Here is a 27,355-nt window from a genome sequence, read left to right as displayed (position 1 = left end):
GAGAGAGACCTTCTGATTAGATTTCACAAAGAGAAGAACTTAGCACTCAGAAGGGGGGACATCCAAACTCCATCACTCAGTATGTAAGAAGCGGACAAGCTGAGATCATAGGGTGGGGATCTACAAATGAAAAAAAAGGATCATTTGGGGAAACGAAACTACCCTCAAGACATTTAATACGGGCACTCAATCTTGTTTTGTTTAAGAAACAAAGAGTCAGTTCTTGGTGGTTTTCGACGGACTTGCACTAGACAAGCTACTTTGAATTTTTCTTTTTGTCGATGTATGAAGGCTTTTGGCTTTCCTGTCAGGAACAAAGGAAGAGGACCAAGGGGACTGCAGCTGGTTCTGGAGGTTCTGCAGCTCAGGTGCCACCTTAAAGAGAGAGGAGCCCAGCTTTTGTTCTTCAAATGACCCTCCAGAGTTGTTAAACAAAAAACTGGGGGAAAGCTCTCTTTGGAATAAAAAACTCTGAGGTTTTATTTCGCTCGTTTCTGAAGTCCGCCCACCAAACAGCGGGAAAGGCTCCATTATGTCTAACGCAGAGGGGGAAAGGATTGAAAAAGTAGCAGATTTCCATTCATTTCCCTCTGCTGAAGGATCGTCTGCCAGAGGACATTTCAGAGAGTTCTGCTCATTCCTCTCCTTCATGGTTTTCTCTTTTTCATTCAAAAGGTCAGGACACTGGGTCGCCTTGCAGGAATTCTCCAGGTCCGAAGACGACTTAGAAACATAATAAGGGCTTTTGCTGTTGTCCGATTCAGACATCATGGAGTCCAGTTCCGAGATTTTGTCCAGGTAAGCAGCGTCCATGGAAGCCTCGCTGGATGTCCTGGTGCGGTTCATTTCCGAGGAGCGGACGGAATGAAGTTTTTTAGGCAAGTTTGTGTGGTGTGCTTTTTCGCTGGATTTCACCGAAGACTCTCCGGAGTCGCTGGTGGCCGTGGAGGGCTCTGAACTTTCAAAGTCCAAGTTCTCGTCGTAGTTGGTCTGGCACCTGTTCCAGAACACTGGCTTCTCAGAGGTAAAACAAGCCTCTTTGTTGTCGCTGCTCTCGCAACTGCTAGCACTATGCTCCGGAGAGTCCTTGTGACCGTCATCCAACGCATCCCCAAAATCCTCAAATTCCAGTTTCCTTAGAAAAGTCGATGGCTTCCTTGGACTCTCTTCTTTGGCAGGTGGGTCATCCTTGCTGCCGGGAGTGTTCAACTGGAGGCAACTGAGAGATAAGGGCGTACACGGGTCAGGGAGTTCATAAAGCTCGTCTTTGTACGGCTCACAGTCCTCAATTTTATCCCACGTTTGCTCTGAACAAGTCTCCATGTCCGCACCAGCTATATCCAAGAGAACCTCCTGGGAGTCAGCGAAAACATCCCTTCCAGCCGAGCACTGGGCAACGGGCTCATCTGAACAACCCTGACTGGCTGAATTCAAGCAGACATCATTACTGCTACCCAACAGGCCGCTACCAGGTTGATCGTCATCGGGGCAGTGAGCCGTGCACAAACAGTTCTGATCCGGGCACTCTTCCGGGCTTTTCGGGAGCATGTTCTCATTAGCGGTGCTTCCACTTTCTTTCTCCTCCATGGGAACAGCAGCTTCGCTGTCCGGTGCCTCTTCTTTCATGGGTTCGTGGTCCCTCTTCTGGTGCGACACCTGCGACTCCAGCTCTTCTATGTACTTGTCGCTCCTTTCCAGCGCCTTTTTAAGGCGGTTCGTCTCACGCTCGCATTGATCAAGCTTGGACTGAAGTGCTGCTACAGTGAACCGTCCAAACCTGCAAACCAACACAAAAAACATTGAGGAACATTGAGGTATGCAATTAAATTTTTAAAAATCTAAATCTAGTCAAGTCAAGTTTATTAATACGGTCGACTGACCAATCACGTGCCAACACATCAAAATTTCCAGATACAATAGTTTTGCACCGCAGAATCACCGACTGCCCGTAAGGTCAATAAGGTCAATAAGGTGTAAGGTCAATAAAAGCAACCCCTGGTTAAAATTATCCCATTAAAATTGATAAAATTGTAAAATATTCTAACAATCATTCTCTAATAAAAAATATTGTCGAAGGCTTTCACGGTCAGAGTTCATTGGTTCTTGTAGGTTATCCGGGCTGTGTAACCGTGGTCTTGGAATTTTCTTTCCTGAAAGAAAATTCCAAGACCACGGTTACACAGCCCGGATAATTCTCTAATAATTCTCTAATAAAGCTCTGCGTATTTTAATAGCAACAGCGAAGAACTTGGCAGTTTGGAGCGTAAGCTGAGGGTCTTCTCCCAATAGGAGCTTCTTTGCCAAAAGCTCAACTGACTCGTCAGGGAATTTACCAAGTAGGGGGGAAATAAGATTTGATCTGTCTTCGTGGTAGAATGGGCAAAGTACCAGTGCATGTTCGATGATTTCAATGTCCCTTGTTCCACACGGACATAACCTCTCTGATCTAGGGATCTTCTTATATTTCCCTTCTAAAACAGCTAATGGTAGGGCCTGGCATCTGGCAAGAGTAAAGGCCTTCCTATAATTAATAGACTCAAGATGATAAAAAATAAGCTGCAGGTGAGACCAAGTATCTAGATTGTTTGTGGGCTTCCTAGAGGCACCTGGTTGGCCACTGTCAGGTACTAGGAAAAATGCTGAGCTAAATCTAGTCCAACACTTCTGGCAAAGGAATTGGGAAGAGAGACAAACTTACAATATAGGCTATTAAGAAAGTAGGAAAGGAGGGTTTAAATGAATTTAAGAATAATCAAGATCAGACTATATCACGTTGGGATAAAATACTTTATTAAGAGGCGGACAGAGGTGATGGGGAAGTCAAAGAAATTTCCTTTATCTTTTCTCTTTTTCTGTATGTTTATATGTTCTTAGGTATTATGGAAAATTTCTATTATAAAAACCAATAAAAATTTTATAAAAAAAAAAGAAAGAAAGTAGAAAAGGAGGGGATTGTTTACTTTGGTATTGATACCCAGGTTTTCTCACCAATGGGGACTCAAAGTAGCTTACAACCTCATTCTCCCCTCCACCATTTTATCCTGTGAAGTAGTTTGGGTTGAGAGAGGGTGACAAGCCTAAGATCACCCAGGAGGCTTCCATGGAAGAGTGGGGACTACCATGAGTCTCCTAGGTCATAGTCATAAGAACATAGGAAAGGCCATGCTGGATCAGACCAAGGTCCATCAAGTTCAGCAGTCTGTTCACACAGTGGCCAACCGGGTGCCTCTAGGAAGCCCACAAACAAGACCACTGCAGCAGCATCCTGCCTGAGTTCCACAACACCTAATATAACAGGCATGCTCCTCTGACCCTGGAGAGAATAGGTATGCATCATGACTAGTATCCATTTTTACTAGCAGCCATGAACACCCCTCTTCTCCATGAACATGTCCACTCCCCTCTTAAAGCCTTCCAAGTTGGCAGCCATCACCACAGCCTGAGGCAGGGAGTTCCACAAGTTAACTATGCGTTGTGTGAAGAAATACTTCCTTTTGAACATCTCACCCTCCAGCTTCAGCAGATGACCTCATGTTCTAGTATTATGAGAGAGGGAGAAAAGCTTCTCCATGTCCACTCTCTCCATACCATGCATAATTTTATAGACCTCTATCATGGCTCCCCTTAACCGCCTTCTTTCCAAGCTAAACGGCCCTAAGTGTTTTGACCGCTCCTCATAGGGCAGTTGCTCTAGCCCCCTGATCATTTTGGTTGCTCTTTTCTGCACCTTCTCAAGCTCTGCAATATCCTTTTTTAGGTGTGGTGACCAGAACTACACATAGTATTCCAAGTGTGGTCTCACCATAGATTTGTACAAGTGCAGTATGATAGTCCAACATACTAACCACTACCCTAACAGCTCATTACTTTCCAGCGATAAGAGGGTTCCTCAGTACCACAATGACTGAATCTCCACGCAAGAACATCTTGGAGATGTAGCGAATTATTACCCAAGCCCTGAAGGTAATAAAGAAGGGAACTTTGACCCTCAAAAGCTCATACCTCCCTCCCCACAATCTTGCTGATCTCCAAGGTGCTACTGGACTCGATTCTAGAAGTTCTAGTGCAGACCAACACAACTATCTTCTGAAAGTATCGTTAGGGAACCTGTAACCTTTCACCAACAAAAGGGGTACAGAAAGCCATTTTTAACAGAATAAAGCAAAAAGCCAGCAACAAACAATGGTATTCAGCCATAGGAGACGGGAGCTGTCGTCAGGAGGGGAACTGGGTGAGAATGAGTGAAAAACGTGGCTCAATCCAACCCAAGGTGCGTGCGCATATGCACGACATGTGCCTCTTCACCGAGTCCTTCCTCCAGACCCGAAGGTAAGCATCTCAAGCTTGTTCTGCTCCCAAGGGGATGGTTCCTGCCCCTTCTTTTGAGACTACCATCACACTGTGAGACAGGGCAAAGTATGGCCATTATACTCTAGTTAGAATAAAAATCCCACCCCTAAAGAGAGCCGAGATGACTTTTTTAAAAAAAGGCTGCCACTGAAAATTAAACCATTAGGAGCACTAAGGCCATAACAAGCAGAAGATTACCCTTCCAGGGGCCGGACCTATCCGTTTCGACTCAAATATGCATGAAGAATTATCCCCTAAAACAATGGCAGAGATTTATGATAACATTTGAACAGCCGTCCACATCTTGAAATATTTACATTCAATCATTTTCTTACAGCACGGCAGCGTTTTACAATATACATTTCATCCACAATGTCACCTTGTCAAATATAAAAATGCCAATATGAAATTCAGTAATTGTCACCATCCTTTAGAGGCTTAAAAAAAAGACTCATTTGGAACCTTGCGATTATATTCTCTTTCTGATGGATAACTTTCACTTGGCTTTCACAGGATTGCAGCTGTGAAGGAAGAACCCCACAATCTCCCCCCCACCCCCGAAGCCCCACATTTTTGTACAGTGGCCTGTTTCCTTGAAACTCTGTCGACAACTTCAAAAATGCAGCAGAGAGGAGCAGTGTTTTGTTAGAGCTCCCATGAACTCCTAAGCTCACTTTTCTGCTCCACCCATTTCACACATGAGGCCTGAAACGAATTCACACACAAGGATAACCAACCTAAGGCACGTCCACATGCCCCAGAGACCTAAAATTTAGTCTAGGTGTAGTCCGAAAAAAACCAGTTACTAGAAAAGCAGATGATGGAAAAGATCCTAGTAGCAGCTACAAGCAAAATGCAAGCTTCATTTATCGGTGAACCCCCTCCCGCCCCACATGTGCATGTGCACACACACATGGCCCATCAAGCAGCAGGCACATATACGGAAATGGCCTTGTCAAGATGAGCTGGATCTTTGTGGGAGGATGAGTGCCAGCCTCAGCTTCTTTCCCCTCCGCCAGTGGTCCAACCCCATCTCTCTCTCGGGGCCCTTCTTCAGGGGTCAGGTTGTCAACTGAAGTCCCGAACTTTTAAAGAAGGGAGAGCCCGAGGGAGTTGGTTGGCCTGCTGCCGCCACAAACCACAGGGAACAAATCACAGGCTCAGCCTCTTTTCCTTCCTTGTATGCTTGGTCCATCAAAGTCGATATCGTCTACTCAGACCGGCAGCAGCACTCCGGGGTCTCAGGCAGGGGCCTTTCACATCACCCACCTGCCTAGTCCCTTTAACGGGAGAGGCCAGGGATTGAACCTGGGACCTTCTGCATGCCAAGCAGATGCTCTACCACTGAGCCATGGCCCCTCCCCTTGCACAGGTGGTATTCATAGATACCTGGAACACTGTTAGAGACCCCCACAAGGTGTTTTTATACAAGCCCCTTAGACTCTTCTCTATAATGTTCCCTATTCATTTCTTTTTAAATTAATCAATTCATTTATATCGTGCTTCTCTCCACAATAAGGAGCCAAAGCAGCCTACAACACAGTTCAGCTTCATAACCTCCACCTCGGTACTCTGGGCCTAGAGCGACTGGCTTAAGGTCACCCAGCAAGCTTCTAGCAGAGTGGGGATTTGAACCAACGTCTCCCAGTTCCTAGTCCAACACTCTAACCAGTCTACCGTTCCAGCTCTCCATTTCATCAGACGTCACTCAGAATATAACAGAAGCAAAGGAAGATGAGAACTTCCTTGAGCAAGTGTCAAATGCTCCATCTTGCTCCGCTTGCTTGTCAAGGACCAGGCAGATGCCTCGGGGAATTCCTCAAGTGGAGGCATCGCAACTTCCACTTGCCGAGGGGCCACCCCCAGCATCTAGTATTGAGAATACAGCCAACGTGCACCCCCTTTACACTCCAAGTGTGCAATTTCCCCCTGAAGCTTGCCCTTCCCCAGAGGGTAGGAGAAAGTGTCAACTGCATGTCCTAACTAGTGACAAAAATCAACGAATGATGACAGGCAGGGGCACAAGGGAATCCCCAGTTTCACCTGATGTTTCTGCTCTCACAGAAACACCGTCCACTCCCAGCCATTTTAACACCATGACATCTATAATAGGTTGTCGCAAGGGACAGGAGTGCGTTTCTCACTCCCGTTTCCGCAGTACTGTTTACAAGTGAAGATCTATTTCATGGATTATAGCAAGCTCAAACCCCTCTCATGACTGATTTACACATTCTTCGGAATGAATACATCAGAGTGTCCTCGGAAGCAGACTACCAAAAGGAGGAAACTGAACCCCTTCTATGGGCAGTCCCAAAAGGCCAAATGGAAGCTGGAGATACTGTTAGAAATGCTTTGTTTTCTTGGACTGCAGAATACAACACCACTGACAAAAACCAGGCCTTCCTTTAAGATTCAGATGAAGCTAAGACATCTTCTGCTTTCCAATGACCAAAGTATGTAAGGTTGAAACCAGCTCTCAGCCACACAAATAAGATTTGTGGGGAGGGGCTGTGGCTCAATGGTTGAGCATCTGCTTGGCATGCAGAAGGTCCCAGGTTGAATCCCCAGCATCTCCAGTTAAAGGAATTAGGCAAGTAAGGTGATGTGAAAGACCTCTGCCTGAGACCCTGGAGAGCTGCTGCCCGTCTGAGTAGACGATACCGACTTGGTTGGACCAAGGGTCTGATTCAGTAGAAGGTAGCTTCATGTGTTCATGATTTGATAAATCCCATTGACTATTGCCCCTCTCATTAATCAACTAAAACTTTAGTAATTTCATCAACTTTGACATTCGTGTGTATTTAACATTTGATGAGCCACTTAAATGACATACTTTACTTTCTGGTAGAGGAATTGGGCACAACCCACCCCCTCCCCACTAGGTCTTGCTGTACAAGGAAAAAGTCAGGGGAATTGGCTGGAGACAAAGAACTGATAGTCATGCTCATTGCTGAAGTCAGTAAATTAATTCATTATCTTTCAGAGTGAAGTCTCCGCGGGTTCTCCAGGGGGTCACAAGTGTTTTGCAAGAGCTGAGGGTGAGTCCCTCTCACATCCATTCAGCTAATATGAATGTGAGGCCCCCTCAGTTTACAGAGAATGGGGGCAAGGAGCATCAGGCTTCCCACTCTTTCCAAGGGTGAGAACTCATAAATCGACCACATCTGCTATCCCCTACTTTCCTGATCACCTTAGGACAATAGGCAGAAGAGGTGCTAGTTGGTTGCCAGAACCCAATGGCTCAGCCCTAGGAACTCTCATTCGTTGAGTAGCACCAAGGAGGTACAATCCTAATATAGTCATTACAGTTACTTCAGGTATTAAACTCAACTGGTTTTCAATGTTTTCCAATGCAAAAGATTTCACCATAGAGATAGGAAGATGCCATGCTTCCCCCACAAGGAAGATAACCAGTGGTTTTCAACTGAATGACATGAAGATCTTTTGCAGAAGCTCTGAAGGTTTTTCCAGGCCCCTCACACCTCTGTTCAGCAAACTTCTGGAAAGAAGTCATTAATCAATAAGGAAGTTTCCTTCTAACCAAGGGGTAAGATTTATCAGGACTTGGGTCAGGGACTTCTGAGTTGGGGCCCCCATGAATCAGCTATCCTGACAATGTAAGCCATGTGTGGAGGACACAATTTTTTTTATTGTAGACTTCTTTGAAAGGGTAGCCAGTCTGGTTCTCTGTGTATTGTTCTTGAGTTCACTAGAGAATAGAGACCTTTATGGGGCTCATGTGCCTTATTGGGCACATTGGTGGGCACTGTTGGGGGCATGGTGGGCACTGGTGAGGTACTGGGGGTCCATGACAGATCAAAATAGAGGTCTGTGTGTTGTCAGAGAAAAACTGAAACACGAGCTATCCTACCAGCATGGAGCTCCTGTTCACCATCTAGGAAGGGTTGAAGCAACCACGTTGGTGGAGCATTCTCTGCCCTGGCCCTTGCCTAGTGGAATAGCCTCCCAAGAGAGATCAGGGCCCTGCGTAATCTTCAAAAATTCAGCAGGACCTGCAAGACGGAGCTATTCTGCCGGGCTTATGGTTGAGGCCAGTGACGTTTCTCCCTATAAATACTGGCCTCCCTAATCTTTCTCCCCTCCCCTGCTGCTGAGCCCTTTCCCCCATTCTGGGGGGAGGTTAGATCCAACCACTGAGCTGCAGACAGCTATTTCTGTGATTTTTAGTGCCATCAGGGGGAGTATTTTCCCCCCTAAAAATGTAACAAACAAACAAACAAATAATACAACATCTTCTCATATCAACTCCACACCCCTCAAGTTCCAGGAGGCATTTGAATGGGAACCAATCATACCATTGAGCTCTACTCATGACGCAACTCCACCATCAATATGCTACTGGACATGCACGGGTGCAAGGCAGACCGTGGGTACCCCATTTGCCAAGTATCAGCTGAGCCCCAGGCCACTGTGATGGTGGGTAGACAAAATTTCAGACACCCTGGTCACTCTAGGGGCCCATGTGATTTTTTTCATAGAATATTTGGAGTAGCTCTGGATGGTGTGAGGAAGGGTCTCCGAAGGAATCGGTCTAGGGGCTTTTGGTAGCCCCTGGCTGAGCCACCATACATGGTGGATGAGTTGGAATTGACTCGGCCAGGGTCACATGCTGCACACAAGGCAATAAAATTCAAGAAAATCCAATGTGATCTGAAAACATGTTCTCATTAGGTAGAGGTCGCTCTGGGTGATAATTCTGTATTGATTAGAATATACGGATCACAAGTAGAACAGGAGCTAGATCTGAGTCCAGTAGCACCTCAAATACCAACAAGAAGTTCGGGTTATGAGCTTTCAAGAGTCAAAGATCCCTTCATCAGTAGAAGAGGGCGGGAGAAAGGGTGTAGGAGGAATAGGGAGATCAAGAAGTTGGCGATTTTGTCGTGTCTGAAAAATTCATATTCACAAACACGAGGGAACACACTTATTCAGACAAACTGTATTTTGCAACTAAGTCTACACAAATGGTTAAACTTTCCGGGATAACAGTCCCCCCGCCATGAAAACAATAGGGTCGGATCCTGCCAATTCCCCCCTCCCCTTTCATCTCACCAAATTCTCCTCCTTTCCACAGCCCCCGATCCCAACTGGCTTTTGTCCATGCTGGCGCCATAACCCTCGCAAAATGTTTCTGGAAAGTCAAAGGGGGAAACCGCCCTCCTCCTGTGCTCATTTGAACAAAAAGCCTGCAACCCCAACCCTTCAAGGAGCCCAGTCGACATCGCTGCAACGTCCGGCACTCTAACAGTTAAAACATGGTTGATGAATAATGAATGGCTGATTTTAAAATATTTACATACTTCTGGGGCGATCGACTTCCAACCTCAGCCTTTAGCCGCAAGTTCTCCCTCACAAGGCCGCTGTTTTCAAACCTCAGTTTCTTGTTTACCTATATGAAATATAATTTTTATTAAAAAAAAATCTTGACTAAGCATACAGCAGACACGCACAAGTGACAGATAATTTTTACAAGAGAAGCTATTTGTTTTGCAATTTTTTAAGAAAGGGGCTACCATTTAAAGCAGCTGCAGCTCACTCAAATTCCCTTCTCTCCCCCACCCCCCCAGCAGGGACACCACTTAAAAATTACCCTGGGAAATGGCTTGCAAAAACTGAATAGAGAAGAGACATTTTTAATTTATATTCCCCAAATACGCCGCAAGGCTCCTATCTAGGGAAATAAACAGAGCCGTGTTAGTTCATTCCAACAGTCATTAAGGGGATGTACTAATGGCAATTCCATGTTTCCCACCCCCCTCCACATGACTAAATACTTTAAATGCATTAACATTACAATGTGCAGGTATCAGCAAAATGCATGTTGAGCAGCTTCCTTACTCTTCCAAGCAGAACATGATTACCCATTTTTTTTTCTTTTAAAGAAGAGACACACAATAGAGCGCTAAATCTACAGTGACAACTTATATGCCATTTTCTCTTTGGCACCACTTCAAGAATGCTATGATTAATCAGCATCTTGATTTATAGGCATGCTGTATCTCTCAACAGAGTCTGTATCTTTCTTTCTAGTAAAGGAACGAACTCTCGAGTGCACCCACCCTGTAAGGGAAGGGCCACTGATCACTAAGGTGCTTCACTTAGGGCGCTTTTACACGTACTGAATAATGCACTTTCAATCCACTTTCAATGCACTTTAACGATAGTTTGCAAGTGGAGTTTGCCGTTTCACACAGTAAAATCCAGCTGCAAAGTAGCAGAAGAGTTGGCATTTATATGCCGACTTTGTCTACCACTTAAGGCAGACTCAAACTGGCTTACAATCACCTTCCCTTCCCCTCCCCACAACAGACACCCTGTGAGGTAGGTGGGGCTGAAAGAGCTCTAAGGCAGCTGTGACTAGTCCAAGGTCACCCAGCTGACTTCATGCGTAGGAGTGGGGAAAAAAATCCTGTTCACCAGATTAGCCTCCACCGCTTATGTGGAGGAGTGGGGAAACCAAACCCAGTACTCCAGATCAGACTCCACCGCTCCAAACCACTGCTCTTAACCACTTCACCACACTGGGTGCATGGGGCATAAGCCATTCAGGAACCCCCTCGCTCCGGCTGTTACCAACATGTGAACCTATGATGCAATTCAAGAGGGAGGCCGTCATTCAATAAGGGTGTTCTTGACTTGAGGGTATTCTTGATAATATTGGAATGCAGTCAGATCGAGATGTATGTAGTCAGTTTTTCGACGGAGCAGCATTCACAATTTCGCTGCTCGCTCGATACAACACCCTACCTAAATCTGTATAACTGTGGACATTCAAACTGCTGCCCAGTTAGGTTAGGAAACGTTCATTACCTCCGCCAACTTTTCCATGTCGGCTTTGGCTTTTTCGTACATCTCATTAGCGGCCTGAAGCTTCTGGGTCAGCGTGGTCAAAGTCTCACAGGCAGCTTTGTTCCCGTCATCCGAGAGAAGGGGGCTCTCTCGATTTTTGTCAGACATGTCCGGAGTCACAGGGTGCAAAATGGATTTCAGCTGGGACTCCAAGCTCAGGTTTTTGACGGTCAGCTCCTCCAGCTCTTTCTGCAGAGATTCTATCTCATCCTTCGGAGTGTGGCAAAGCCGTAACCAGTCATGGGAAAGGAAGACAGACAAGAGCAACCAGTGTTTAGTTTTCATATAGGTTCAACAGACTGTAATACAGAGTAAGGTAACTAAGTGGGTTATGTGCTGTCCAAGGACTTTGTCAGCACTTGTGCATATATACAGTAGATCTCAGAACTGCTCTACTGGATCAGATCTAGGGGCACATCTAGACCAGCATCCCATTCTCCCACCCCCAAAGGAGCCAAGCAGTTGCTTCCAGATCAGTCAAGGCCATACCTGGTCATATAAAGACAATTTTGGTCAACAAGTTTACAAACTAGGCATTGCTATTTTAAAATACACTTTTTTTATTGAACATTTCAAAAAATAAGACACACCTAACAAACTCATTCATTCCCATACAACAGTATAGATCAGTGGTTCTCAACCTTTTTTGCCCCATTCCCCCCTTTCACCATTGCTCATAATATAATTCCCCCCTTCCCAAGATAGTCATAAACTTTATTGAACGTCGCAGATTAAATTAAAAACAAACTACAATTTTACAGATTGTACATAATCAACAGGACATCACACTTTGCTGAATAGTGGTACCAATTCCCCCCCCGGAACCCTAAAATTCTCCCCCTCCCCCGGTGGGACTTCCCTTGTTGAGAACCCATGGTATAGATAATCTCTCCGCTAACCTAACCATGCTATCTTTCAAAACAATACATATAACCATTCATATCTCAAAATTTATAAAAATAAGACATATTATCCATTTTTACCATTTCTTTCAGTCTATGCTTTACTTATATCCTCTTTCTACCACTCCAAGTTATTCTGTTTCAGACATGTTAAATCTACTGCCTTTAGGCATTGCTTGACAAAATAGGAATACATCATTTTTTTTGTAAATTAATTTTCAGGGATTAGTTGATTAAACAGAACATACACACAAAAATTATACACACACCACAGCGCTTTTTTGTTTTTTAAAAAAGTGTAGGTTGCACTGACTTCCACTAATCCTCCTGTCAGAACTTGGGAGATCTCCCCCCCAAAAGTGCTGGTACACATGAGTACCACCACAAGAAAGTCGTGTGTGGGTGTATACATCATGCATAATTCCTTCTGTTTTCCAGATCCAGACTGTAACTAGTATTTGAAATAAAATTTGGCATGTAGCGACATGACTAAAATTAAACAGAAATAAGTTTTCCTAGCTATATATCATGAAATACCATGTGGTACTCTTTCACCTCTGTCCAAGAGCTACTTTAACAGTAGAATCATAGAGTTGGAATGGGTCGTACAGGCCATCTAGTCCAACCCCGTGCTTAATGCAGGATCAGCCTAGAGCACCCCTGACAAGTGTTTTTCATTCACTGGTTTTCTTTGGCCCCTTAACTGATATGATCAAAGAGTGAAGGAGCAGGATAACAGACTGCAGGAAATCTAAAACTTGTGTAAGAGGTCACCACATGTCAACTTCACAAACCACAACTGACACTGGTCGTTTAATGCATGGGTACTTTCACTCATGTTCCCCCACCCCCCGTCTTGGTTGTTCCTTGGAGTGATGCATGAGTTTTCCATCCATTAGAGATGACCTTGCTACCAGCCCTCGCAAATCCCAGGACTTCCCGTCCCTGTGTTAACTCGATTCTTCCCTCTTCCCTGAGCTCAGCCCAGGTGAAATCTCTGTGCATAAGGCAAAGTACAGGACACTCAAGCTTGGTTTCTCTCACAGCCAATTACAAACCAGCGTGTAAAGAGGTGGGGATTCAAATGCTGCTTCCTCAAAGCTCTTTCTGAACAGAAGAAAGGCCTTTTTTAAAACTGAGGCTTGGATTCCCCCCCTTTCAGATTGCTCCATTTTTTTTTTCTTCTTAAAATGCTTTTTTTATGCAGCAATTGGGTTTGGGGGGAAGGAAATTTTCTCTCACAGTAAGCTCTACAAAGTAAGCCAATTACAAAGCAGCATTTAAAGGGGCGGGAACTTGATCTGAGCTTGGAGGCTGCTGGTGCATAGATTCCCAACAGGAAAGTGTGGGTCCAGCGAGCAACGAACCTCAGGTAAAATTCCCATGCATTAATGACCACTGTTTCTACACCCTCTTACCTCATACTCTTTATGAAGGAGCTCAAGCCGGGTTTTGCGGAGCTGTTTTCTGACCACGGGGGTAAACACGGGGTTACTTTCACTGGTTCCCCCTGCAGCGACACACATAAATATTGCAGTTTAAGATCCCTTCTCCTCTGACTTCAACCCGGCCCTTTAAAAAGGATGCAGGGCTATCCTGACACAACAATCCTGAGACTGAAGTCCTGCTGGAATGTATAATACACCTTCAATGGTTAGATGTTTCTCTCTTGTGCAACGGTTGCCTGAGCTCACTGGGAAATCTGTCAGTTGCAGGTTACAGAAACATGTAAGGAAGCCAGGGTACATGGGCAGAACTTTTTATTACATTACCGGGAGGTACATGGGACTGTCCTATGGAAGTATCAGCAACTAGGGCAGTTCAGGTATGTAGAAGAAGAAGAGTTGCTTTTTATATGCCAATTTTTCCTATCTTTTCAAGGCGAATCGAACCAGCTTACAATCCCCTTCCCTTCCTCTCCCCACAACAGACACCCTGTGAGGTAGGTGGGCCTGAGAGAGCTGTGACTAGCCCAAGGTCACCCAGCTGTCTTCTTGTGCAGGAGTGGGGAAACAAACCCAGTTCACCAGATTAGCCTCCGCCACTCATGTGGAGGAGCAGGGGAATCAAACCCGGTTCTCCAGATCAGAGTCCCCGCTCCAAACCACCGCTTTTAACCACTACACCACGCTAGCTTCTATGCCAACAAGAGGGGTGTAATACACCGGGGACGGTTGTATTCAGACAAACGCAAGAGCCCCATGTTTTACCTCACCCAGAACTGGTTAAAACGTGAGCAGTGGTCTGCAGGAAAGAGCACCGCAAACCGCACGGTGCTCACTGGGAAGAGTCTGGGCACGTTTCGGAGGAGCTGCCTTACCTATGACTTCTTTGCAAGGACTTTCGGGGGTGATGGGGATCCGACAAGCAGGACACTGACTGTTGTTCTTCAGCCACACCTCAATGCAAATGGAGCAGAAGACATGGTGGTTGGCACAGAGCACCGGGTGGCGAACCTTAAAACAGAGAGGGTACCAAAAAATTAGTAACTACCCACCGACTTGTCATGAAGAATATATTGGGAATATTACTGCTGTCAAAGATGAGAACCAAGAGGGCTCATAATGGTGAACTCAAGGGTTCCCCCCTCCCCCAAACCAACCCAAGGAGGTTAACATCTTTCTATGCCTATACCTCTCACTCTAGCATAAGAAAGCTGCTATTAAAATACGCAGAGCTTTATTAGAGAATGATTATTAGAATATTTTACAATTTTAATGTGATAATTTTATCCAGGGGTTGCTTTTATTGACCTTACACCATTATATGTACGGGCAGTCTGTGATTCTGCGGTGCAAAACTATAGTGTCTGGAAATTTTGATGTGTTGGCATGTGATTGGTCAGTTGACCGTATTAATAAACTTGACAAGCATAAGACCACCTTTTTTAAAAAACTCAGATATAGATACTTAAATCTCTCCTTCCAAGCTAGAAATCAAAAGCTATCTATAATGCATTTTACCTATTTTATTTAACACAACCATTGCAGTCAACTACATATTCACAAGTCTCAGCAAAGGGATTAAACAATCAATTAGTTAGATTACTTAACAGAGAACCTAAAGGTTGAGCTGAAAATTATACAAAATTGCTAATATAATTTATTATGGAGTGTACACACATTCAAAACACCGGGCTTTAAATATATAGGCTAATCAAATTAAAAATATATAAAAACTGCTATGGAAAAATTGTGACAATCAGTCAATATCTTCAACAATTCATATTATCTCAAGTAAGTCATACAATCATATCCCACAAACGTGTGGTCCAATAGCAGGTAAGCATATATAAATCACAACTGTATGTGAATAATACTACACCAGTTCACATATTTTGGTCTACCTACGCTTATTTAATTTTTTTTTGCATATATATATTTATACATATTTTTAAAAAACACATCCAGAAATACATCAAAGGTAACGTAATAACCTTTTACAATGTGTGGCCCGTTATCACTTGTTGCAAAACATGGAAGTTTTCACCATTTAAACTGGCCCACACAAAAGTCTTGTAGTGTATTTCCAATGTCTTGTGGATGTGTATATCATCAAACAGTGATAAAACGTATTGGCCTGGCGGGAACGGAGAGATTCTCATTTTTCTGAACATCTCCATGGGCTGGGTTGGGCAAGCTGCCCTATCGGTGGAATTCCAGAAACACGGCACCACCGTGCACTCCTGGAGGATATATCCATCAATGACTATTTCCCATGAAAGCTAAATGGAACCCGTTGGCAGTGCCAGTGGTCCTGGCAAAGCCCAGGTTAACCTCTGGAATGAGGAGATGGTTCTGGTGCTTGACATGATTACCCCCAGATGCCCTCTCCCAGTGGCAGAACCCGGGTGGGGACAATGGCATGGCTAGGATGAGGGTTGCAGCCCAGATGAAAGAAGATCTCTGCCAGATCTGATCAAACGCCAACCTATGTAATGGAAAGACTGATGGGGTTGAACCCCAACCAGAATTTCCATCCATGCAAGGGAGTGATAATCACTTCCAATCCTCCCTAAAACTACTCATAGGGGTCCCCCATCTCCCAGGAGCACGTCCACGTCCAGGTCAAGGTAGCAGTGAAAATCAGTAAAGAACCATTGCTCCTTCAGATTCTACCTGCAATATAGGAAGGTAGGGCTGGCCTGCCTTACAGGCCTATTGTAAAGACAGGCATATGGGAAAGCACTTTGAATATCTGAAACAGGGTTATAAAAGTATTTTGTCACAGCATTAAAAATTATTCACAGAACCATCTTTTTCTTGCATGCATTGCAGGGCTGGGACTGCCTGAGAGAAAAAAGGAACGGTGGCAGAAAGCATACAGGCAAGGAAGAAGCGGAGTCGGGGTGAAGAGGGCGCGGATCCATAGAACAGAGGATTCTGTAAGAAGCATGACGGCCGTCTCTCACACACGTCCCTTGGGTTTAGGAACACCCCCCAGGCATCCAGGCAGTGAAAGTTACAGCTCAAAACAAGATTCTGTTCTGAAGCCGCCACATTTTCAGCATTCATGCCAGTACAAGGACTAGAAACTTTCTTATAGGGGAAAAAAATAAAACAAAACAAGTCGCCCCTGAAACCCAAATTCTGGGCCATATTTATTTTGCACAAAGCCCAAGGCGAAAGAACCCTGGATACAGGTTTAGAGGCAATAGCTTTTAAGCTTAATTTATGCCGGCTGCAAAATTCACAGGGCAAAACCTCGGCCGGTTGGTCCTCCGCTCCCCCCACACCACCAAAGACAAAATTAGAAAAGTTCTCCCTGAAGGAAAAGAGGCTTCATCAACCCTGCCGAGAGATGCCAAGCGCTGGTAACTGCCTAGTACAATACACTGCAGGACAAAAAGGGGGGAAATAAAAGCTGCCGTACCACAGAGAATTGGGCTTTAAGTGTTTGTGGCTTTAACAAGATGCTTATGTATTTTCCTAAAGGAGCAAACAGTTTATAGAAAGAGGTTTTCTGAAAGACATTACTAATAAGATCTCTCTTGCTCATGTACAATTCTGCTTGCAGTCAAGAGCTGGGATTCGATAATGAACTAAACCGAAGTTCTGCATTTCGTCGCACTGCTTGGCTCACTCCAATAAATTTTTTGTTTCGAACTCTGTAAAAAAAAACAAAAAACCAGTCCCCAAATTTCACGCTACCTCCACAGGCAAGATGAACAAATATTAACTGGGATGGGGGCGGGGATTTATCATTCCACCCACGACAAACATGTGTGACCCTTCATGACAGAAGTCAAAAAGGGCAAGAGTCCAGTAGCACCTTAAAGACTAACAAAAATATTTTCTGGTAGGGTATGAGCTTTCGTGAGCCACAGCTCACTTCTTCAGATGGTGGTACCAGGGTATCTGAAGAAGTGAGCTGTGGCTCACGAAAGCTCATACCCTACCAGAAAATATTTTTGTTAGTCTTTAAGGTGCTACTGGACTCTTGCCCTTTTTGACTACTGCAAACAGACTAACACGGCTACCCACTGTGAATTACCTTCATGACAGAGGTGGGGAACCTTTTTGCCACCAAAAGCCATTTGGATATTTATAACATCATTCACAAGCCATTCAAAATTATCAACTTAAAAATTAGCTGACCAAGCCCCAAGCAGGCAGCTGCCTCAGATGACCCCCCCCCCCGCACAGGTAAGCAGGCAGGCATCCAACCAGTGGCGCACTCGCCCACCTGGTGGCACAGGATGGTCTGTTGCACCAGCCGGGCGTAGCCGTCCAGCCACAAGCCAGAGTTGCTCCTGCTCCACATGGTCGGGGCCGGATTCTACAGCCGGCTCCTGCTACCTCCGCCTGCAGGGGTGAAATGAGGACACGCTGGCTAAGAACTCCCCCTCCTCTGCACATTCTGGCCCTGCCCCCTTTAACCCCTCCATTGTCGCCACTTCTGCCCGCAACCCTCTCGTAGTACAGAGGGAATACATTTCTCCACGGCCCGGATGGGAAAGGGTTAACACAGTTTCTTGGGTGGTCCTAGCAGCTCCATAGCTAGCGACTCTTCTGCAAAGGGGGGAAAAGTTTCCTTTTCTCGGCAAAACAAACTCACATCCGCCTTGAATAGAGGCTATTCCTGTCCGCGGGAGGGGCGGATCGCCAGTCTTAGATCCTTCTGAGCTAGAGATCTGCCAGGACCCACGAAGGGCCAGACCAAATGATTTCGCGGGCCTTAAACGGCCCCCGGGCCGGACGTTCCCCACCCCTGCTTTATGATGACTTGTGCCCTGCTGCTTGGGGGGGGGGGCACAGCAAAATGGCTGCTGCGACAGGAGGTGGAGCCAACCACAAAATGTCAGGGAAGGAAGCTATGAATAACTCCAATAACAACGCTCTAACATTTCAGGCAGAAGTTCTGTTCGACACGACGCCTTTCAAAATGAGCGTATCACTTTATTTTCTTGCACGGGCATACAGCTTACCTTCAGTCCCGCAGGGAGAAGCCTCACGTTGCTGTGGCAGCTGCTGCCAAAGCAACTATTTAAAAAAAATCTGTACTGATCAGACCTCCAATGGCCAATCAGAAGCCTTGCTGGTCAAAAGCCCCACCCACTTGAAAACACTTGGCAGGCACCAGAAAAGGTGCTCCCAGGCCCCGTGTTGGAGACTACGGAGCTACCCAGTTAAATCGAGCACTGCCAGGGATGAGTGTATCACTTGGTGTGGGAGGAGCTGTGCCAATGTTGCCACCGAAGAGAATGTGATCAAATACACAGATAAAAATAATACAGCACCTCCTGGGCAGCAAACTGTACCAGCCTCGTTGGGAAGGGGCTGTGGCTCAGTGGTAGAGCATCTGCTGGGCATGCGGAAGGTCCCAGGTTCAATCCTCGGCATCTCCAGTTAAAGGGACCAGGCAGGTAGGTGATGTGAAAGACCTCAGCCCGAGACCATGGAGAGCTGCTGCCGGTCAGAGTAGACAATACTGACTTTGATGGACCAAGGGTCTGATTCAGTATAAGGCAGCTTCATGTGTTCATGTGTTGCCTATAAGGGGTGGAGGGGCCGTAGCTCAGTGGTGGAGCATCTGCTTGGCTTACAGAAGGTCCCAGGTTCAATCCCTGGCATCTCCAGTTAAAGGGACTAGGCTAGGAAGTGACGTGAAAGACCTCTGCCTGAGACCCTGGAGAGCTGCTGCCGATCTGAGTAGACAATACTGAACTTGACAGACCAGTGGTCTGATTCAGAAGAAAGCAGCTTCATGTTTGCACTGGAAAGCACAGTTACACATACATGTGGCTGCCATAGATACAAAGCCATCCATACCTGTGGCTATCACTACATCCATAGGCAGAAAATTCTATAATCCAGTAATTCACTAAGTGAAGAAGCACTTCCTTTTGTCTACCCTGAATTTATTGCCCATCAACTTCAACGGACAGGCAGAAAGGTTCTCTATGTCCAACGCATTTCTTTCAGTTAGGGACGCAAGCTTCAATCTGTACATTAATCAACAAGCTTGAGCTGTTTACAACTGGGATAAAACATGATAAGAGAACCACATCGACACCTCTAAAGGTCCCCTCCCTTTTCCATTCTTGTGATCGTGGTTATAAATGTTGATGTGAAATTTTCATTTCACATCTCTAAAGAACAATATTGTAGCCAATTATCACCCTGCCTCTCGTCTCCCCTTCCTAGGCAGTGATTGAGAGAGCAACAGCAGGCCAACTCTAGGACTTCTTGGATGACTCATCTGCACTAGACCCTTTTCAATCTGATTTCAGAACAGACTACGAGATGGGGAGAGCTCTGCTGGCTGTACACATGAACACATGAATCTGCCTTACACTGAATCAGGCACTTGGTCCGTCAAAGTCAGTATTACCAACTCAGACCGGCAGCAGCTCTCCAGGGTCTCAGGCTGAGATCTTTCACATCACCTACTTGCCTAGTCTACTGGAGATGCCGGGGATTGAACCTGGGATCTTCTGCATGCCAAGCAGATGCTCTGAGCCACAGCCCCTCCACCCCTCATAGGCAACACATGAAGCTGCCTTATACTGAATCAGACCCTTGGTCCATCAAAGTCAGTATTGTCCACTCATGTTACTGTGACAGACAGTATTAAAGGCGGCATTTCTTTTATCACTTAGTGGTAACTTGCAATTAGTAAGGAAAAGTTCCTGCACTTCTTTCAATACCCCATAAGGTACATACACCGAGGTTCAGTAGTATACAAATATTATTTGATCAATTGATTAGACCATGGGTATCAAGCATAAGGCCCAGGGCCCGGATCTGGCCCCTTGAGGGCTCCTATCCGGCTCACGAGCCAGCCAAGTCAGCAGCTCACCCCCCAATCTGGGTTGGTGAGCCCACTGTGGGCTCACCAGCTGAGGCAGACACCTTCCCCAGTCCCGAGGTGTCAATTATCAAAGATTGGTAAATAAAAGAAAATACTGTAACAGTGTTATTGTTTTAAGCATGTTCATATTTTAAAGGAAAAAATAAAGTTAAAAATAATATCATTAATTGGCTTTGCCTGTGTCTTCTATAAAGTTTATATCTCCGGACCTGGCATTTCATTGTATGGTACACATGGCCCGGCCAAGTGACATTTATGTCATAACTGGCCCTCGTAACAAATGAGGTGGCCACCCCTGGATTAGACAAACAAGCAGTTAAGATGCAGAAACAACATAAGGCACAGGTACAGGATGGGAGATAGCTAGCTTGACAACAGTACATGTGAAAGAGATCTGGGAGTCTTAGTGAACCACAAACTGAACATGAGTCAACAGTGTGATATGGCGGCTAAGAAGGCCAATGCAATTCTGGGCTGCATCAATAGGAGTATTGTGTCTAGATTAAGGGAAGTAATACTACCACTGTATTCTGCATTGGTCAGACCTCACTTGGAATACTGTGTCCAGTTTTGGGCTCCAAATTTTAAGAAGGATGTTGACAAGTTGGAGCGTGTCCAGAGGAGGGCGACCAGAATGGTCAAAGGTCTGGAATCCATGCCCTATGAGGAGAGACTTAGGGAGTTGGGTTTGTTTAGTTTGGAGAAGAGAAGGTTGAGGGGAGACATGATAGCCATGTTTACATATTTGAAGGGATGTCATGTTGATGAGGGAACTAGCTTGTTCTCTGTTGCTCCAGAGACTAGGACACGGAGGAATGAATTTAAACTAATAGAAAAGCGATTCCACCTAAACATTAGGAAGAACTTTCTGACGGTGAGGGCTGTTTGATGGTGGAATGTGCTGCCTCGGAGGGTGGTGGAGTCCCCGTCTTTGGAGGTCTTAAGCAGAGGCTGGATGGCCATCTGTCGGGAGTGCTTTGATTGTGGGATCCTGCATTGCGGGGTGAGGGTTGGGATCACTGGGGATGTGGGGGGGGGAGGTAGTTGTTAATTTCCTGCATTGTGCAGGGGGTTGGACTATATGACCCTGGTGGTCCCTTCCAACTCTGTCATTCTATGCAGATAACCAAAACCAAACCTCTAAAGTAATCTTCAATTTGACTGACCACTCTAGCATTACAACCTCTTAAAACAAAGTATCTGTACGCCGATAAAAACCGCAGGCAGTTGGAAAGGGCCTTATAGGCTATCTAGCCCAACCCCTACTCAACACCATCACTCGCAACAAATTGCTGTCCAGCCTTGGCTTGAAAACCCAGTTTTGAAAGAAGAAGAGTTGGTTTTTATATGCCGACTTTCTCTACCACTTAAGGGCTTACACTCACCTTCCCTTCCTCTCCCCACAACACACACTCTGTGAGGTAGGTGGGGCTGAGAGAGTGTGACTAGCCCAAGGTCACCCAGCTGGCTTGACATGTAGGAGTTGGGAAACAAATCTAGTTCACCAGATTAGCCTCTGCCACTCACGTGGAGGAGTGGGGAATGAAACCCGATTCTCCAGATTAGAGTCCACCGCTCCAAACCACCGTGCTTAACCACTACACCAAAGAACCATCCCAATGCTTTCAAGTTCACAAACAAAATCATACGACCTGATCATGTATGATGTATATTTTTCAAATTCAATGGGCCAAGTAAGCACACACAGGTCTGCATACTTATAAAGTACCACCTCAAGCAGAGTTACAACCTTCTAAACTCATTGAAGTCAATGGGCTTAGAAGGCTGCGACTCTGTTTAGGATTGCACATTTAGACACCCTTGATGCTCTGAAATTCCTTTGCCCTTCACCGCATCTTTTTCATCTGTTTTGTGGTCTGCTTCTAGCCTGTGGACCGTTTTATGACCATTGCTTTAGGCTGCTAAGTGGTGTTTTATGCTGTTTTTATGCCCTGACTCATTTTCACTGCACTGTTTTTAACCTCACGAGCTGCCTCCAGCAAGTCTTCAGAAAGGCGGCCGCTGTGTTTTCTAAATAAAGTAGCATTTAAGCTATTTGTGCTGCTGCTGTCTTAACCCTTTGTCTGCTGTAACAGGAAACAATTCCTATAAACAGCCTGCTTACAAACGTCAAACATTTAAAATGAACACTCAAGCTTCCCTATCGCTAGCCTCGGTCCAATACAAAGTTCACTGCTAGATTTATTAATATCGATGCTTTATACCAGTGGTTCCCAGAGTGGGCAGTACCATCCCCTGGGGGCGGTGGGATTACCTAGGGGGGCACAAAGAGGCAAAGAGACAGCAGGGGAGAGCTAGAGGTGGGCCCGTTCAACTGTGTTGATGGATAGAGTAGGGGTCACTGGGGTTGAGTTTGTGGAACCAGGGGTGGGGATGGTGGCCCAAAAAGTTTGGGAACCACTGCTTTATACTAAAGAAAACTTGGTTAATGCCTTTGCCTCCCATAAGCACCACCCTCCAGTAAATACAGCTCTGCAGGGGGTGCTTTGTACACAAAATACATACAATCCATAGCACAACTTGATATTTTATTCCAGTGTCAAGTCCACTATGCACTATCACATTGAAACACACACAAACTTATGTACAGAATCTCTCTCTCTCTACACATGCATGCAACCACACACTTCTGGTGCATCCCCCAATAGTAGTAATAATATAATAGTTGAATTTTTGCTGCCCTTTACTAGTACCTCCAAGCCCTGCTGCCTGAAGCAGTCTCACACTGCCTGGGTGATAACTATGTGGTGTAGTGATTAGCGTGGCAGGCTAGCATCTAGAAAACCCAGGTTCGAATCCCCACTCTGTCACTAAAGCTTGCTGGGTAACCATGGGCCAGTCACACATTCCCAGCCTAACTTGCCTTAGCGGGCTGTTGTCAGGATAAAAATGGAGGAGGAGTTGGTTTTTATATGCCGACTTCCTCTACCACTTAAGGAAAAATCAAACTGCTTACAAACACCTTCCCCTCCCCTCCCCTCAACAGACACCTTGTGAGGTAGGTGGGGCTGAGAGTTCAGAGAGAACTGTGACTAGTCCAAGGTCACCCAGCTAGCTTCATGTGTAGGAGTGGGGAAACCAACCCGGTTCATCAGAGTAGCCTCCACCGCTCATGTGGAGGAGTGGGGAATCAAACCCGGTTCTCGAGATCAGAGTCCAACGCTGCAAACCACCGCTCCTAACCACTACACCACGCTGGCTTCCCAGAGACTGATGTAAGCTGCTTTTGGTCGCCCGAGGGGGAAAGGCCGGGTATAAATGGAGTAAATAAAATAAATAACATCTGGGCTAGTCCTGCCAAGTATGTATTTACAGAATATCACATAATCCAGTCTTTGGCCAAAGGTCCACTTCAGATCCTAGTGACCTGGCCAACTACTGCCCGGTGACCTACTTATCTTTCCTGGGTAGGGTAGCTAAGAAAGCTAAGAAAGCGGTGGTGAACGACCTTCAGGCTTTCCTGGAGGACACGTGGGCCTCGGAGCCATTTCAGTCCGGCTTCCGCCCTGGCCATGGGACGGAGACAGCGTTGGTTGCCCTCCCAGACGATTGCCGTCGGCAGCTGGATCAGGGCGGGTCAGAGCTGCTGATTTTATTAGATCTTACAGCAGTGTTTGACACGGTCGACTATGACCTGTTAGACTAGAGGTGTTGAACTCATCTGTTACGAGGGCCGGATAGTACATAAATGTTACTTGGTTGGGCTGGGCAGATTGGGAGCAGGGGTGTGGATGCCTCGTAGGCCAGATAAGAGCTCTCAAGGGGCCGAATCTGCCCCCCCGGGCCGTATATTTGACACCCCTGTGTTAGACCACTGCCTCGCCGACACTGGAATTTGGAGGGCAGCCCTTCAATGGCTGCATTCATTTCTCCATGGTCAGGGGCAGAGGGTAGTGCTTGGGGAGAATGTGTTACCATGACACCCCTTGGTGTGTGGGGTCCCTCAGGGAGCAATCCTCTCCCCTACATTATTTAACATCTATATGCACCCCCTCACCCAGCTGGTCTGGAGTTTCGGGCTGGGTTGCCACCAATACACTGATGACACCCAACTCTATCAGCTGATGGATGGCCAACCGGATGCCGCCATGGACACACTGGCCAGGTGTTTGGACGCACGTGACAAAATGGTTAAACGGAGTCGTCTGAAATTGAATCCGTTGAAGACAGAGGTCCTATGGCTGGGTCAGGGTGGGGCGAAGGCAGTACAGCAGCTCCCATCAGAAATCTGGGTGTGATCCTGGAGGCCTCCTTGTTAATGGAGGCATGGATCCCAGTGGTAGCCAAGGCGGCTTTTTTTTCACTGCCACCAGGCTAGGCATCTGGCGTTGTATCTGTCTCATCCTGACTTAGCCATGCAACCCCCAGGCTAGACTATTGTAACTCGCTCGGTGCAGGGGTACCCTTCAAACTGCTCCGGAAGCTCCGGCTGGTCCAGAATGCGGCGGCCAGTGTCCTTACAGGAGCTCCGCTTACAGCGCATATCCAACCAGTGCTCTGCCAATTGCACTAGCTCCGGGAAAGTCCCATTACACTCGAGGCGACCGGCGTTCAAACAAACATGTACTTGACTGTGCTGCAGATTTCTAATCATGCAATCCTCCAGAGTTATTCCAGTCTAAGCCCAATGAATAGGCTTGGCCTGGAGTAACACTGCATAGGGCTGAACCACAAGCAAGGGTATTGTAGGACTCAAGAAGAAGAGTTGGTTTTTATATGCCGACTTTCTCTACCACTTAAGGAAGACTCAAATCGGCTTACAATCACCTTCCCTTCCCCTCCCCACAACAGATACCCTGTGAGGTGGGTGGGGCTGAGAGAGTGTGACTAGCCCAAGGTCACCCAGCTGGCTTCATGAGGAGTGGGGAAACCAATCCAATTCACTAGATTAGCCTCCGCTGCTCCTGTGGAGGAGTGGGAAATCAAACCTGGTTCTCCAGATCAGAGTCTACTGCTCCAAACCACCGCTCTTAACCACTACACTACGCTGGCTCTCTAGACCCCATCCTTCCACAGGCAGAATTTGTGGCAAAATTGAATCTGTGGCGGCATTTACTGAGCGAACTCCCGAAATGTATTATTACAAGGAAGGGGGGAGAGACCACAGGAAAAAAACAGTCAAAAGTCACCTTAGAGCCGAGGTACCCCTACTTAAGAAGAGCGACCGAGCTTCATCAAACTCCTCTTCAGAACTGGGGAAGGGAAGAAAACTGGAGGCACGCCATCAAATTCAAATCTGTTTAGACCAGGGGTTGAATCTATTATACTATCTGGCCTAGTCAGTTACTAGTAAGGAATCAGCCAGCCCCCATTGTAAAAATGCCAGACTCATCACTCAAGAGGGCCAAGGACCAAAACACCGAGACAAGTAAATAGCATGAACTATACACATCGCTCAAAATAAGCCAAAGGGAGAGAAGGGAGGGGAAGCCCTCCTCCTGACCCCCGCTCGCGAGAGCATTTCCTTCCCGTCTGCTACACTTTACAGCTCGGTAGTAGAAAAGAGCAAGAGTCCAGTAGCACCTTCAAGACTAACAAAAATAATAAAATAATTTTTGTTAGTCTTTAAGGTGCTACTGGACTCTTGCTCTTTTCTACTACTGCAGACAGATAATAATAAAATAATTTTTGTTAGTCTTTAAGGTGCTACTGCAGACAGACTAACGCGGCGACCCACTGGGAATTATCTTTACAGCTCAGGAATAATATCGAGCTGCTCTTAGCAGCAGCCCCAAAGCGGAAACAAATCTTTCCGAGAGCGGAACTTCTCGAGGGAACGACCTGGGCGGGGGTGGTGGTGGTGCTGCTGCTCCTTTCCCCCCTCCAATCTCGAATCAGGACCGCAACCCGAGCTTTGCAGCCAGTCGCTATAAGAGGCGGGTCCAGAAGCGTAACGTGTGCATGTCAAGGGCCACGCGTGATAGCTTTTTAAAGGTGGTGGTGGGGGAACACGAAACCCCCCTCCGTGCAATCCATCCGGCTCTCCTCCCTTTCAAGGCAGAGACACCCCCCCACCCGCGAGCTCCATGCCCGCTTGGAGGGAGTGGCGTGGGCGCCCCCCAGGCTCGAACTCGTCCCCGCCGGGGCTTGGGGGCTGGCATCCCGAGCGCAGGGGGTCATTACCTTTCCCAGGCAAATGTGGCAAGTGATGGGCAGCGTGAGAGACAGTGTAACGTTCTGAGCCATTGTGACGTTTTAGAATCCCGCGAGCGTGGAAGTTCCAATCCACAGGCTGCAAGCGAGAGCGCGGCGGCGGCGGAAGGCTCGCTCGTCAACTCTCACGCTGTTAAGGCTGCGCGTACGGCAAGCCGGCGAGGCCAATTTTCCTGGGTGTCACCGACTCCGCTTTTCGGAAGGAGGAGCTGAGAAATGAGAGTGGATTGAGCATGAACAGCCTCTCTCTCCCTCTCTCTCTCTGGGTGAAAACGCATGGGAGGTTTTGCCTTGGATTTGCCGCTCCCTAGATGCACATTTTCCCCATCCGAATTCTCAAAACTCTGCATGGGGGGCTTATTGTTGAGTTTTGAGGATTCGGCTGGGGAAAATGTGCATTTAGAGAGCTGCAAATCCAAGGCAAAAACCTCCCATGCGTTTTCACCCAGAGAGAGAGAGAGAAATCCACTCTAATTTCTCAGCCTTTCTGAAGACTTGCTGGAGGCAGCTCGTGAGGTTAAAAACAGTGCAATAAAAATGAGCCAGGGCATAAAAACAGCATAAAACCTCCCATGCATTTCTGGGCTTGTCCTCTTATATTGCAATATTGAAGGGAGAAGACACAAAACGGCTTTCGAAACAGCCCCCCTGCCAAGAACTGTAGATGGGAGTTTAATTTGAAGTCCAGGGGCGCCTTAAAGGCTAACACAATTGTTCCGGCATTTTTATTACTTTTAAAAGTGCCA

The 27,355-nt window shown here is 46.4% G+C and overlaps 1 protein-coding gene across 1 annotated transcript; it reads right to left on the bottom strand.

The window, feature by feature from the left end:
- Nucleotides 1-171: 171 nt before the first annotated feature.
- Nucleotides 172-26,642, bottom strand: OBI1 (ORC ubiquitin ligase 1). Its single transcript, XM_056861889.1, has 6 exons — nt 26,580-26,642; nt 14,443-14,578; nt 13,541-13,632; nt 11,182-11,430; nt 9,672-9,760; nt 172-1,777 (listed from the first exon to the last, which is right to left on the bottom strand). The coding sequence occupies exons 1-6, from the start codon at nt 26,640-26,642 to the stop codon at nt 217-219; spliced, it is 2,190 nt and encodes a 729-aa protein (XP_056717867.1). The 3' UTR covers nt 172-216.
- Between the last annotated feature and the right edge of the window lie 713 nt (nt 26,643-27,355).

This window comes from Euleptes europaea, chromosome 16 (genome assembly GCF_029931775.1).
Source record: "Euleptes europaea isolate rEulEur1 chromosome 16, rEulEur1.hap1, whole genome shotgun sequence".
NCBI classification, from domain to species: domain Eukaryota; kingdom Metazoa; phylum Chordata; class Lepidosauria; order Squamata; family Sphaerodactylidae; genus Euleptes; species Euleptes europaea.
The sequence above is the reverse complement of the archived record's forward strand: the minus strand, read 5'-3'. Positions and strand labels throughout refer to the sequence as shown.